Raw genomic sequence first — 12,647 nt, 5'->3', positions numbered from 1 at the left:
TCTGCGCTTTGTTTGCCTTAGGAAAAGCTACGAAAAAATCTATAAAAGAATCAACGCAAGATGATCATAATCATTCAGGATAGGAAAGGCAGCCAATAACCAAAGATTGTGAATGATAATAATCTAAGTATAATGGAATTATGGTGGACAGGTGCTATAAATCAATTTGAGCAAAAATATTTATTTTATTTCAATAAAAAATTGCTAAAAATTATATATTAATCAAAGAAATGACACAAATGTCCTTTAAAAAAATAATATATTAAAAAAAAATAGTTAATTTATATTTAATTTTTAAACTTTTAGTTTTTAACATACAAAATTGTAAAGAATTCTTTATAGATCATTTTTAAACCTTAATTTTTAACATACAAAATTTTTAAATTCCTTAGAATAAGTATAAATATTCGTCAAAGAAATAAATTATTAGAAATATATTATATTAATAAAAAAAATTAAACAAATTTCCTTAAAAAACAAAAAATAAATTAATAAAAAATAAATTAGTTATATTAAATTTAATTTTTGAATTTTTAGTTTTTAACATAAAACATTAAAAACTTTCTTTAGAATAAATATAAATATTCCTCAAAGAAATCAACCATACAAATCCTCCATCACAATCCCCTATCTTTCATAAAATATCCTAATAAATGTATGCCATTCTTTTTCCCCTCTGGCACCTCTTCCGGTTGAGCTGTATCTAAGCATTAATCTCTCTAAAATATCACAAGATACATCACAAGATTTCATGGCTACATTTTGCACAGTTCTCGCTTTTTGACAGGTGATTTTGCTGATTTATATGATTTCTCGTCAAATATTTATTGAACAAACAGCCCAGGCAGGCGCAACATTCCACACGCTTCGCACTGGATCGTAACCCTCAAAAAAACCAGAATTCCCCCTCCAAATGAATATTATGATATTTGTTTGAAAAATATGTTTCTTTATGTTTCTTATACAGGAAATTAGCATTTTATGGTTAATTGCAAAGGCCCCAAAGGGGGGGTTGTTTTTTTTTTAATTTTTTTTCGGTGGAAGCAGTGCTAAAATATGCGCACCAATAAATATTTGGCAAACGAGAAAAATACTCGTATGAGGCAGGAATTATGTGCAGAATTATGGGCTTGCACTCTGGAAGATTACTTTCCAATTAAGCAGCAATTTCCTTGCGGCGAGAGATAGAAAGAAAGAAAGATAATTATCAACTAATTTGAAATCAAGATGCCCTTCCGTCAACACGTCATTATTTTCCGCAAGAGAATGTGCGACGTTCCCTTCTGTGTGCCTCTGGCTGCCTGTGCCTGCCTGCCGCTTCGTATCTGTGGCAAATCTAATGGTGTTTTGTGCCTCACGTCTCTCTCCACATCTGCTCTGTGTGCTGCCCCCAGAGGTGGTGGCAGGTGTAAAGATGCCATAACTCTAAAGATTGTTCCACTGCGCGCGGCATTTGAACTGGAACTTGGCAAAAGGGAATGGAAGGTGGAGTGGGCAGTTGAAGAGGCAAGCAGCAGGCAGGCAGGCAGGCAGGCAGTCAGCCAGATAGCCAGCCAGTGCATTGTATCTCTTGATTGAGCGACGAGTAGAAGAGAATAAGAATTCAATTATGCAGCAAAATGTCACATGGGGGGAAGAACAATGGGGATAACAGAGAGTCATGGACGATTCCATTCCCCTCTCTCTCTCTCTCTCGTAAATCTTCTGCCTGCCCCTTGAGGCAATGGTTGCATGCTACTGCAACTGCTGCTGCCTCCATGGTTGATGGTTGATGTATGAAGTGGCAAAATCGCTGCAGTTCCAGCAGCAAAACAAGTGGATGTTTGCCTCTCGACGTTGAATGCTGAATGTGAGGATGGATTGGATTGGAGGATTGGAGGATGGAGGATGGCTGGTGGAACTACCTTTAGCTACTGAACAGAATTAGCTTTCAATTTGAAGCAGCAGAAGAAACTCTGCAGAGCAGCAGAAGACGCAGACGAAGGAAGCCACCGGGCAAACGAGGGCATGAGCAGATGCATAGATGGTTATATCTTGAATACAGTGGTTAAAAATGCATTGATCTAGGCATTAGAGAGACGATTAACTCCACGAGTATTAAGTTATTATAAATATACTAAAATAATAAATATTTTAGGGGGATATATTTGCAGGATATTAATCGATATGGCCATGAAAAATTCTTTGAGATTTAATTTTAATTGATTTTTATCTTTTAAAATATAATATTTAATAAATAATTCTAAATTATAAATAAATTATTAAATTTATAAAATAAATTATTTAATTTATAAAATAAATTATTTAATTTATAAAATAAATTATTTAATTTATAAAATAAATTATTTAATTTATAAAATAAATTATTTAATTTATAAAATAAATTATAACCCCTTTTTTTAATAATTGCTAATTCTAAGCATATGTATATTTATTAAATTTATTTATTATTAAAAAAAATGTATTTTATAGCTTATCCCATAAAATATTATTCGTTATCAATGACTTACAATCCTGACTCCATATTAAGTTTCTGCCACTTGTTTGAGCTATCGATTTATTTCTTGATTGGTTTCTGCAACAGCATTTTCTTTGCTGTTTTCACAAACTTTGCTGTTGGACTTAATTTAATTGCAATATTCGCCAATTTTAACCCACTGTCTCGTCGTCTGTTTGTCATTCTGTCGTTTGAAAGAACCGACTTAATTAAGGCATAGCGAAAAGATAGAATAGGTAGACAAAACAAAAAAAAAGAGTAGTAGAAAAAAATGAAATGCCGCCACAGCAGCAGCGGCAGCGGCAGCAGCAGCAGCGGAAGATGTCGCCGGGAGTTTATAAACTAAACTCTTGAGAGGCGGGAGATCAAGAAGGCAGGGTCTTAAGGTAGGGGGGTGCCCAGCAGCCCTCTTCTAGATCGTAGTTTTCAGAGATGTTTTGCCGACGACTTCCACTAGTTTTTATTTGTTGTATGAAGAAGAAATCTAATAGCAGCTGCTGCAGAATGAAGCTGTTGGCGTTAAGAAGTTGATTTGGTTTGGGCTTTAACTTTTGCCTTCGATGTTGTTGCTGCTGGAATGATTGATGATTTGTTGTGTTTGTAATGCGATAAGAAGAGAACTTCAAGCAGCAAAGGGAGAGAAGACAGTGAAAGACAGGGGCAGGGGCAGGGGAACACAACTTTCTGGCGGGCATTGTCTTTGGTTTTGAAATTTTGTTCATGCTTTTTTTTTGTTGTTTCTTGTTCTCTTTTGAGTGACAGAGAAGTTCGTGCTGATAATTGTGACACGGCTGCAGCATGCAAAAAAAAAAACAAAAAACAAGAAAAAAAAAATTACAAAAAACAACAACAAAAAATTACAAAAAGAATGAGAAGCAAAGAATCAAAGGAGCAACAATAACAACAACAAAGTGCAGCGATTGGCAAAGTGGCGAAGGAATATGCAGACGATGCAATGCGCGCCTCTTCGGCTTCGGCTGCTAATTGCAGCCACAGACAGAACAACACAAGAGAACTGCTTGCCGTCGATCGAAATGTAAACAAAAGTTAGAGAGAGCGATAAGCCAAAGCAGAGCAGCGAACAGCGTGCAGGAGGGTGTAGGAATGGGAATATCCCCACTATTCACAGGCTTTGGCCTTAGCCGCCGGCTCGATACTCTTCAAACGCGAAGATTCTGCTGCGATTCTTTTTGCACTCTTTTATTGCTTCTTTCATCCTCATTCTTAAATGTTCATTTCTTTCCACTAATTCGTGTTAAATAATATCGATTTAATGTTATGTTATGAACTTAAAATTGATGGCTATTTCTACATTTAAACGATTTTTTAATCTTTTTTTATATATTTTTTATTTTTAATATTTATTATCTAGCGATTTGGAGTCTTTTTTATAATAAAAAAAAAAAAAGGAATTGAAAAAAAAATTAAATAAAAAAATTAAAATTTGTGAAATAAAAAATTAATTTTCGATTTTATTATAAAAACAAAAAACTTTTATTATTAATTTTTATAATTATTTTTATATATTTATTTATTATTAAGTATTTATTATTTTTATTTTTATAATCTTACATTTCTTTTTCGACTTTGTTTTTTGGTAAGCTCATACGTCTTATTTTTATTCCTGCTTTTTATAGATTAATTACTTTTTTTTTAAATGACATTTTATTGGAATTTTATTTTATTTATTTTTATTTTCCAACTGTTTGGTTGTCGCTGAACTTTTATAGAACTTATGAACATAAAATGTATGGCTATTTCTACATTTAAACGATTTTTCAAAATATTATCTAGCTATTTGTTTATATCTTTAAGCAAGGAAATACATCCTAAATGGATTAGACATCGTTCAGACATAACCCTGAAGGTACAAATAGATCTGCCCTAAAAGGATGCACATATTATAGTTTGCAGCGAATGAAGAGAAATTCACAACATAATAAATTCAAAATGTTTTTTCTTCGCATAGGAAGATCTATTCCTCGTTTTTGGGCAGACGAAAACGAGTTGACTTTTCTTATCTATTTTGGCCTTGTGCCTTAGAATGCGCCACAAAGGCAACACAAAGTATCTTCAGCAGACAAGCAGACAGCAGACAGCAGAACAGACTGCTGTTTGCCTTTGCTTTTGCCTTTGCAGGCTAAGCGCATGTATCTATCAGATGGGTCTTTTGTTCTCTGTTGTTTATCGGGAGGGTCTTTAGTTCTTTGTAGTTTCTTTTTATACTTTTCACACTTGCAACAGAATTGTTTGTGCTTGCTCCCCCCCCAAAGGTGTTACCTGCGGGATGTTCAACAGATTTAGATACAGAATGAGATGAACTATGGATAGATGTGTCACAGCTGCTCAAGGGTTCAATGCACTTGACACGCCACTTGACGAGCGACTAATTAACCTACAAAAATGCAAATTTCAAAAGATACTCCGAGACGCTGGACAATTTCTAAGCCAAACAATCAATCAACGTTGAGGCTTTTGGCACTTGAGCACGTCGCAACGAGGCGGAGGCATGCCACAGCAGAGAGCTGCAGAGAGCAGAGAGCGAGCGTGAAGAGGAGAGTAGTGCTGTGTGTGTGTGGGGGCTGGATGGGTGTGCAAAAGTAATATTTATGATGTGTATACTTCTCTGACAAACAACACGAAGAAGAACTTGGCCCAAAGCCAAGGAAAAGAGGCGAGTGGAGTCACAAAGCCAAGGAAAAGAGGGGCAGCAGAGAGGAGTGGTCACAGAGACGAGGAGTAGGGAGTACGGGAGGGAGTACGAGAGGGAGTACGGGAGGGAGTACGGGAGGGAGTACGGGAGACCCCGGGTACCACGAAAGGGCAATAGGCGACCACGCGAGGGGCCAACTGAAGAGAATGAGAATGAGGTTGAGGTCTAGAGAACCTCTTCTCATGGCAGAAACGGCGAAGAAGCGGCAGAGACTTGGGCAGCGCACTCCACTGGAGACCAAAGTCTCGACTGACTCCTCGGCGTCGTCTCTCGTTGCTCGTCTCTTGTGGCATGCTGCCAATAGCTCAATAACACCCCGGGGACCAATTGAGATCTTTTTGGTGGGATAGGCAGGCAGCAGGCACCTCCTAGGATCACACAGCAATGGACAGACGGCAAACAGAGACAGAGAAAAGGAGAAAAAAAGAGAGACAGCGAGAGAAAGAGAGAGAGAAATACAGTCACCCGAAATGACACCCGATTCGGTGGACACAGTGGCATTTATTTATTTATTTTTATTAAATATTTTGTTACTATTATTATTATTAGTTTTAACTTTTAGAAGAATAAATTTATTTATATTTTATTTATTTTCCTACTTTAGTTTTTTTTAATTTTAGGTTGAGGCTATCAACCTAAACGATTCCGGGCTGGTGTTTATTATATTTTTTTTTTTTATTTTATTTTATATTTTTTATATTTGTACATAATTAGGTTCATTGCCTATATTAATTGGTATTTTTTATGTAATGAATGAATTTTCCATTTAAAAGGACATTTTTAATGATGTTGCTGCCATCTTTGACTGCCCTTAAAATGTTCCCCTAAGCGAAAGGACACTTTCTGACTGACAAGGAAAGAAGAAACATTGCCCAAAGAAACATTTGCCACGACTGATCACCGATTTTCATCAATAAAAACGCCAAAAAAAAAATATAAAGGAAATTTAAAAATGTTTTCTTAAAATTTTGCCACATTTTTTCCTTTTGCTTGTTTTGTGCCACTGTGTTGTGCCCCAGCCTGTTGCCTGCCAATTGTTTTGCCAGACAAATAGACGGCCACAAGAGCAACAGCAACAGCAACAGAATCACAATTACTGCCTTTGGGGGTGCCTGCATGGTGGGGGGGCAGGGCACTTGGTGGGGCGTCCAGTCACGCGCCTCAGCCGCCGAGTTGCAAGATGAGATTTTTTCCTCTGCCTGCAAATGTTGCAAGAGCCTTTTGACCCGAACTGTCAACAATGCCACACAGCGCTACAGCTCCAGAGTCGCCCCCAAAATCATAATCTTTTTTTTTATGGGGTCACAGAATGTATCGAAAAAAAAATAAAAAACAATTTCCTTTATATTTTTCCTTGGTAGTATCCTTTCACTTAGGGGTAATTAAACTTATAAAAATTCACATATAATCAACATTGTTCCAGTTCATTGATTAGACAATCGATTTGGACATCCGTTTGGCACCTCCACAGCGCGTTTCTTTCTTTGTTTTTCCCTAGATTTTCTCCCCCCTTGGTCGAACCGCAAAAACTACAAAGGAAAAACTCCAACTAACGACCACCGCGGCGGCGGGCATCAACGGAGAGACTTCGGAGACTGCATCGAAGACAAGGTAATCCGAGAGCCGTGTTAGGGACGCTTTTGCCGGCTTCATTAGCCCTCGTTCTGGGGCAGAGACACAAAGAGACACAGGGACAGAGACAATGGGGCAACACACAATTATGTGCCACAGGAAAAAGTAAGCAGGCAACCTGGAACCTGGAAAGCAAATGCTGCGACATTGCAAAAGACACAAAACAAAAGCAAAAGTGTTGCTAAATTTAGAACGAAAAACTTCAGGAGAAGGCAGGCAGGCACATCACTGGTGGCACATGAGAGGGGCAGCGAGGCACGCCTGTGAGGTCTTTTGCGTTGAGTAACCGCAACAAGAGGGGGGGCATGCTGCTGACGCCTTCTAATTGCCGCATGGGGCCGAGAGCGGAAGACCAGCAGAGAGGGCTTCTATTTTTACATATTAGAGATCTGGCAGGAAACAACAGCAGCAGAGGGTAAGAAATACATCTACAGAAAATGCTGCACTTCGCTCTCTGAAATGTGGAACAAACACAGAAATACAGCGAAAGGAGGGTGATAGGGAGAGAGTGGGGGAAGTGCCTCCCATTTCCAGTGTCTAAATTTGAAATTTAAATGAGAATATGCCCAGTTTATAAGGAAGTTGTCTTTGTGGATGGGTCAAGAAACAAGAATGTAAAAACTGCACAAATATTTTTTTTATTTATTTATTTAGTTTTTTATTTTATTTTATTTTATTTTTTCCATCCAAAAAACACCCACCAATCACTCAAATATTTTTTCCTATAAGAACACCTTGAATCAATAAGATAATATAATATATAATATATTTATTTCATTTATTTATTTTTTTTTTTTTTTTTTTTTCCAGCCAAAAAAAAGCCCACCAATCACTCAAATATTTTTACCTATAAAAACACCTTGCATTAATAATAGTTTCCACTAGTTGGGGGTGTTTAACCTTAGCTCTTTTCCCCCACTTCCTTCCAGCTGTATCCCATCTGTGTGACCCCTAACTGTGCTCTACTTCCGTTCCCTGCTTGCTGACAGCCACTTGCCACAAAACAGACAGTTGTTTTTCTTGTTGTTGTTGTTGACACAGTTGTTCTACCCACTGGAGTAGAATGATTATTGACTCAAATGACTTTCACACCACTCCACACAAAAAATAGTAAACTTTTATTTACATTTTCCAATGTCTGTGTCTGTGGCACTTGACAAGTCCAACGCTTCGATAGGTTAATACTTCGACGTTTATTTATAGCTGGAATTATAGGAAATGCTGCCCCAAGTAGGTTCTCTATCTGGCATTCCAATTTAATGGTTGGAGCTACTGGCCATACTTTATATGGAGAAATGGCATTCGTTTTCGCACTCTTTTCTCTGTTATTTTTCACGGCTGTCCAGTGTTTGTGTTCAGGCCTGAGGGTTGTTCTGTAGACTGCCTCAATAAATGAAATGTTTAACAAATACAATAGATCTCTTTTCTGTGCCAAATTTCATGCGTTGAACACTCCACTGAAGAGGCAACGGCAACTCCACACTCAGCAAACACATTTCAAGCATTTAGAAAACCAACAAAATTCATCTAAAAAAATCAATTTCTATGCGCCACTTAGCCCACAAAAAGCAAGTTTATGCCTGAGGCTTCTAAAATGGTTCACTGGTGATCAATTAAAAAATATCCACTACAAAATAAAATTAAAAAAACGAATTACAACAGAAATTTGCTTTTGACAAACGAATAATTAATTTTTGCATTGCGTTTCGCTACTCAAAAATTACACAAAATAATAATAAAAATAATAAAAAAGTAACTGGCAGGCCTGAACTGCCTGTCAATGGCAATAATAAAAAATTTTTGAATAATAAACCATAAAATTAAGGTAAAAACACACAGAAAATGGGAACGAAAGCCGAATGAGAACACGAATTATTAGGGTCACAAATTGTTTAAAAATAAACCAAAAACAACTAAAAAAAAAAACAGGCACAGAAATTATACAAAATATTAATTAATGATCTGACAGACAGACAGGCAGCAGCAGGAGATGGGCCACAAAACGCATAAAATGCAGCAAAAAAATAAAGCTAAAAATAATGCCTAGGTATGATGCAATATTAAGGCAAGAAATAAGGCAAGAAATAATAAGATTCTATATACGATAATAAATACTTGTAGATATTTTCACAATTAAACTAAAAGTAAAGAAATTAATTTCAAACGTTTTTTCAGGCTGTAAATGAGAACACTCTCTAGCATTATAATCCATCGTAAATTAGTCCTAAAATGGGTTCTAAAATGACGTCTAATATGAGTTCTAAAAGCGAGAAGAGTTTAAAATTTAAATTTACGATTAAGATCTCCTCCAAAACGCATGTTCTGAGATTATACGTTGGATATATCTCGAGGAAACAATGAAACAAAGATAAGACCCCCTTCTTCTATCCGTTTATGGTTTCTAATCTTCATTCTTTATCTGTCTACAAGTTCTCTTCGCTGTCTGTCCATTGTACTATCTCCTCCTCTCTCTATTCATTCTACTCCTCTGTTCTCATTTGCATAGATCTTTCATAGTTTTTTTTTTTCAAAGCCTCCAACTTTCCAAAGACTCGGACTATTTCTCATTTTTCCTCTCAACCACGCATTAGTTTTTTTTTTTTATGTTTTATGGCGACTATTTTTATGTTTATTAAATACAAATTCCACAAAAACTTTACGATTATCATTGCAGGTCCCCAAGAGACCCCAAGAGACCTCTGGACTCCGAATACGATTCTGAATTAAGGGGGCTCTGGGGGTTCAGCGGCTTAGGGTCTTCTGCTCGGTGTTTTCGAGGGGATCTATGGTTCGGAAGGTCTCTATGGGGGCATTGTATTGTCGTTAAATTTTTGGTTTGGTCTCTAAACGATTTTCACTTTCTTTCTGCTTTAGGTTCTCCTCTTTCTCTCTCGCTCCCCCTCTATCTGTCTTTATGTCTCTTAAATTTTTTTGATTGGTTTTTTTGTTATTTTAATTAGTTTTTTCGGTGGCATTTTGTTCCCTCAAATTCTAAGATCAGATTCCAATGAAAAAAAAACACGAGAAAGCGAGAGTTTTCCCTTTGTCGCGCCGCAATTTTTTGTTTGAGTTTGTATTTTTTTTATTCATGTTTTTTCTCGGAACTTCTTCTTTAGGTATATTTTTTTTTTGTAGCTTGATTGAACGAAAGTTTGATAGATTTGAAGATCGAATAGCCTTGGGCCACAAGAAGCCTTCGCATCAAGTTAATGCATTAATCTTAATCAAAAGTTTATGTTTATTTCTTTGAAATTTGTTTGTACAGAAAAAAGTGTGTCAGATCTACAAACTTTACTTAAAGGTGTTAATTAGGATATTAAGTGGTGGATATTTTGATTTTTAGTACATTTGTCATTTAATTAATGTTTCAAAATGAACATAAAATAAAAAAAAAATTACATCAAAAGAAAATATTCCACCGAATTTACACACAATTTACAACATTTCACAGATTCCAAAATTGCCTCCAAAAGAAAGTCTTTCCTCCCACTCAAATAAAAAACCATAATTCTAAAACTAATCTCGAAACATACATAAATCTATCTATAAATTTCCGCCCTGCCATACGCTACCAAAAACTTCTCAAATGTCCCCCCACAAATTATAGAGAGTATGCCGAAATAAATACTGAAGAAACAGAAGAAGAACAGAACATAAATTTCTATCACAAACAAACAAAAAACAAAGAAAAAGACAGACGAGAATTTGAGACTAAATAAAGATTTATCCAGGGAAGCAGTGGAACAGTGGAACCTCTTTTTAGTTAACAAATTAATGGAAAAATGCAACCATAGGAAAATTCATTTTATGGGTCATATTTTCAATAGTTGAAGCTCTATACAAAATTTATGTGAATTCTAAGGTGGCCAAAACTAATTGTCTGACAATGATATTTTTATAGTATTTGGCAATATTTACTTTCTGTTGTTTTATCCTAGTACTCCTAGATTGTACTCTCATTAATTTCAATAAACAATTTTTGTCTATCAAAAATTAGTGTGAAAACAGAAAGATTTATATATTTTGCATCATGTCTGAATTTCTGGAAAATAACAAACGAAGTCGTGAAGTTGACGAGGGTGTGGGGGATACGTCCCTATGCAAACGATTCAGACATCTACACTTGGGCGACGAGGCTGCCATCGAAACGGATAAACCATATAAAGACGCTTCAGTGGATGGATACGATCCAGATCTAAGTCACTCGGAAAATCCCTACTACTGGGATAAGAACAAGATGTTGCACGATCTCCATTTGGAACGTTTAAAGCGGTGCAAGAAGAACCCATAGCACAAGAACAAGAACAAAGGCACCGAAAGAAAACAATAAAATAAAATTAAAAAAAAAAACACTATTTTTTCATTAAACTAAATCAAAGCACGAGTATTGGTATTGGGTGGGTGGACTTTGTTGACTCACCCTATTGCATTCCAAGGCGGCGGCCGAGTGCTCCTCTCTTTGGCGGAAGCAGTGGCTGCATTTGCTTTTATTGAAGATATTCGGTGAGAATTTACGGCAATCGGCAGTGCGGACGCCTCCTCCTCCTCCAGTTGTTGTGGGTGGCGTGGCCACAGTTGTTGTTATTGTTGACATTTTATAGATTGCAGAAATAACAGTATTGAAGTGGTTAGAGCGGGGTATGGGACAGTGGCACGAAGAAGTGGGGGGGTACAGAGAGAGAAATTACGGCGTTTAGACGTGAGCGGGCATTGTGTCGTTGTTGTTGTTGCAGTTTTGCTTGAAATTTATATTTAATTGCCTTCTTTTTTTTTTGTTGATTATTAGAATATATTTTTTTATATTGTTTAGTTATTATTTGATTATAATTTATATTTTGAATATTATATATTAAATATAAATATTTATATTATATATTTATTGTTTTTTTATTGTTTTACGTTTATTTTGCAATCGTTTGTTTATGCGTTTGCGCTGCTTTTGTTTTACTTGGATTTGTTTTTTCGCTCCTTTCTGTTTGGGTTTCTTTCTGTCAAGGATTCCGTTACGTAAGAATTTCTTTGCAGCAGCCGGCAAACAGACGCTCGATTCCCTGCTGTCCCTCTCTCTCCCTCTCTCCCACTATCTGCTGTTCCACGCTTCTAAATATAGCAAAAACTTCTCTGCCGCTTCGCCTGCTCCACGCTAACTGTTGTTTTTGTTGCTTCTCCTCCTCCTCCTCTTTGCTCTGCATTTATTTTTGGTGGCTTTTGCTTTTTGTTATTGCCCCTCTTTTTTTTTCCTTAATCAGCTTCAACTTTACTTTTCGGCTACTTCGCACACGCACATGCACCTCTCCCTCGCACAACACAAATACTTGAAATTATTCAATTTTTGCTTTGCTCTTTTGATTCTTTACTTTGGCACACAAACACACACACACACGCACACACCGTTGCACACGCGGGGGCGCACAGAATGCGCATATCACACACACTCACACACACTCCAAAAACACAGAGATTTTTGTTGTTTCTTAGTTTTCGTCTCGTCTTCGTCGAAACAGAAACGGAAACGCCGACAACAGAAAACACACGCGCGACGCTGCTGCTAGTCGTTCGAACGAAAAAACGGTGAATGCTCAAATTTGCTCATTCTCGGTGCCAAAGTTGGGGCACAATGTTGCTGAAACTTTTCCCATACGAATCAGATGTATCTTACGGGAACGCGTATGGAATGACGCAACAATGAATCTTCATTCCATACGCAAAACATGTTGCTCACACCACGAAAAGTCACCACGAAAGCGCTCTCTTCACCTCGGTAGAGAGAGAACGTTTTGAAAAATGTTGCTCAGGTAGACGTGC

At 36.7% G+C, this 12,647-nt stretch overlaps 1 protein-coding gene across 1 annotated transcript in view; it reads right to left on the bottom strand.

The window, feature by feature from the left end:
- Positions 1-11,608, bottom strand: part of LOC111081068 (protein outspread) — a 107,838-nt gene extending 96,230 nt beyond the window's left edge. The window contains exon 1 of the mRNA XM_041592223.1: positions 11,263-11,608. Within this exon, the coding sequence (XP_041448157.1) occupies positions 11,263-11,436 (174 nt within the window). The 5' untranslated portion in view covers positions 11,437-11,608. The remainder of the gene's footprint in view (positions 1-11,262) is intronic.
- Between the last annotated feature and the right edge of the window lie 1,039 nt (positions 11,609-12,647).

The sequence above is a fragment of the Drosophila obscura genome, unplaced genomic scaffold (genome assembly GCF_018151105.1).
Source record: "Drosophila obscura isolate BZ-5 IFL unplaced genomic scaffold, ASM1815110v1 contig_179, whole genome shotgun sequence".
In the NCBI taxonomy this organism is placed as follows: Eukaryota; Metazoa; Arthropoda; class Insecta; order Diptera; family Drosophilidae; genus Drosophila; species Drosophila obscura.
The sequence above is the reverse complement of the archived record's forward strand: the minus strand, read 5'-3'. Positions and strand labels throughout refer to the sequence as shown.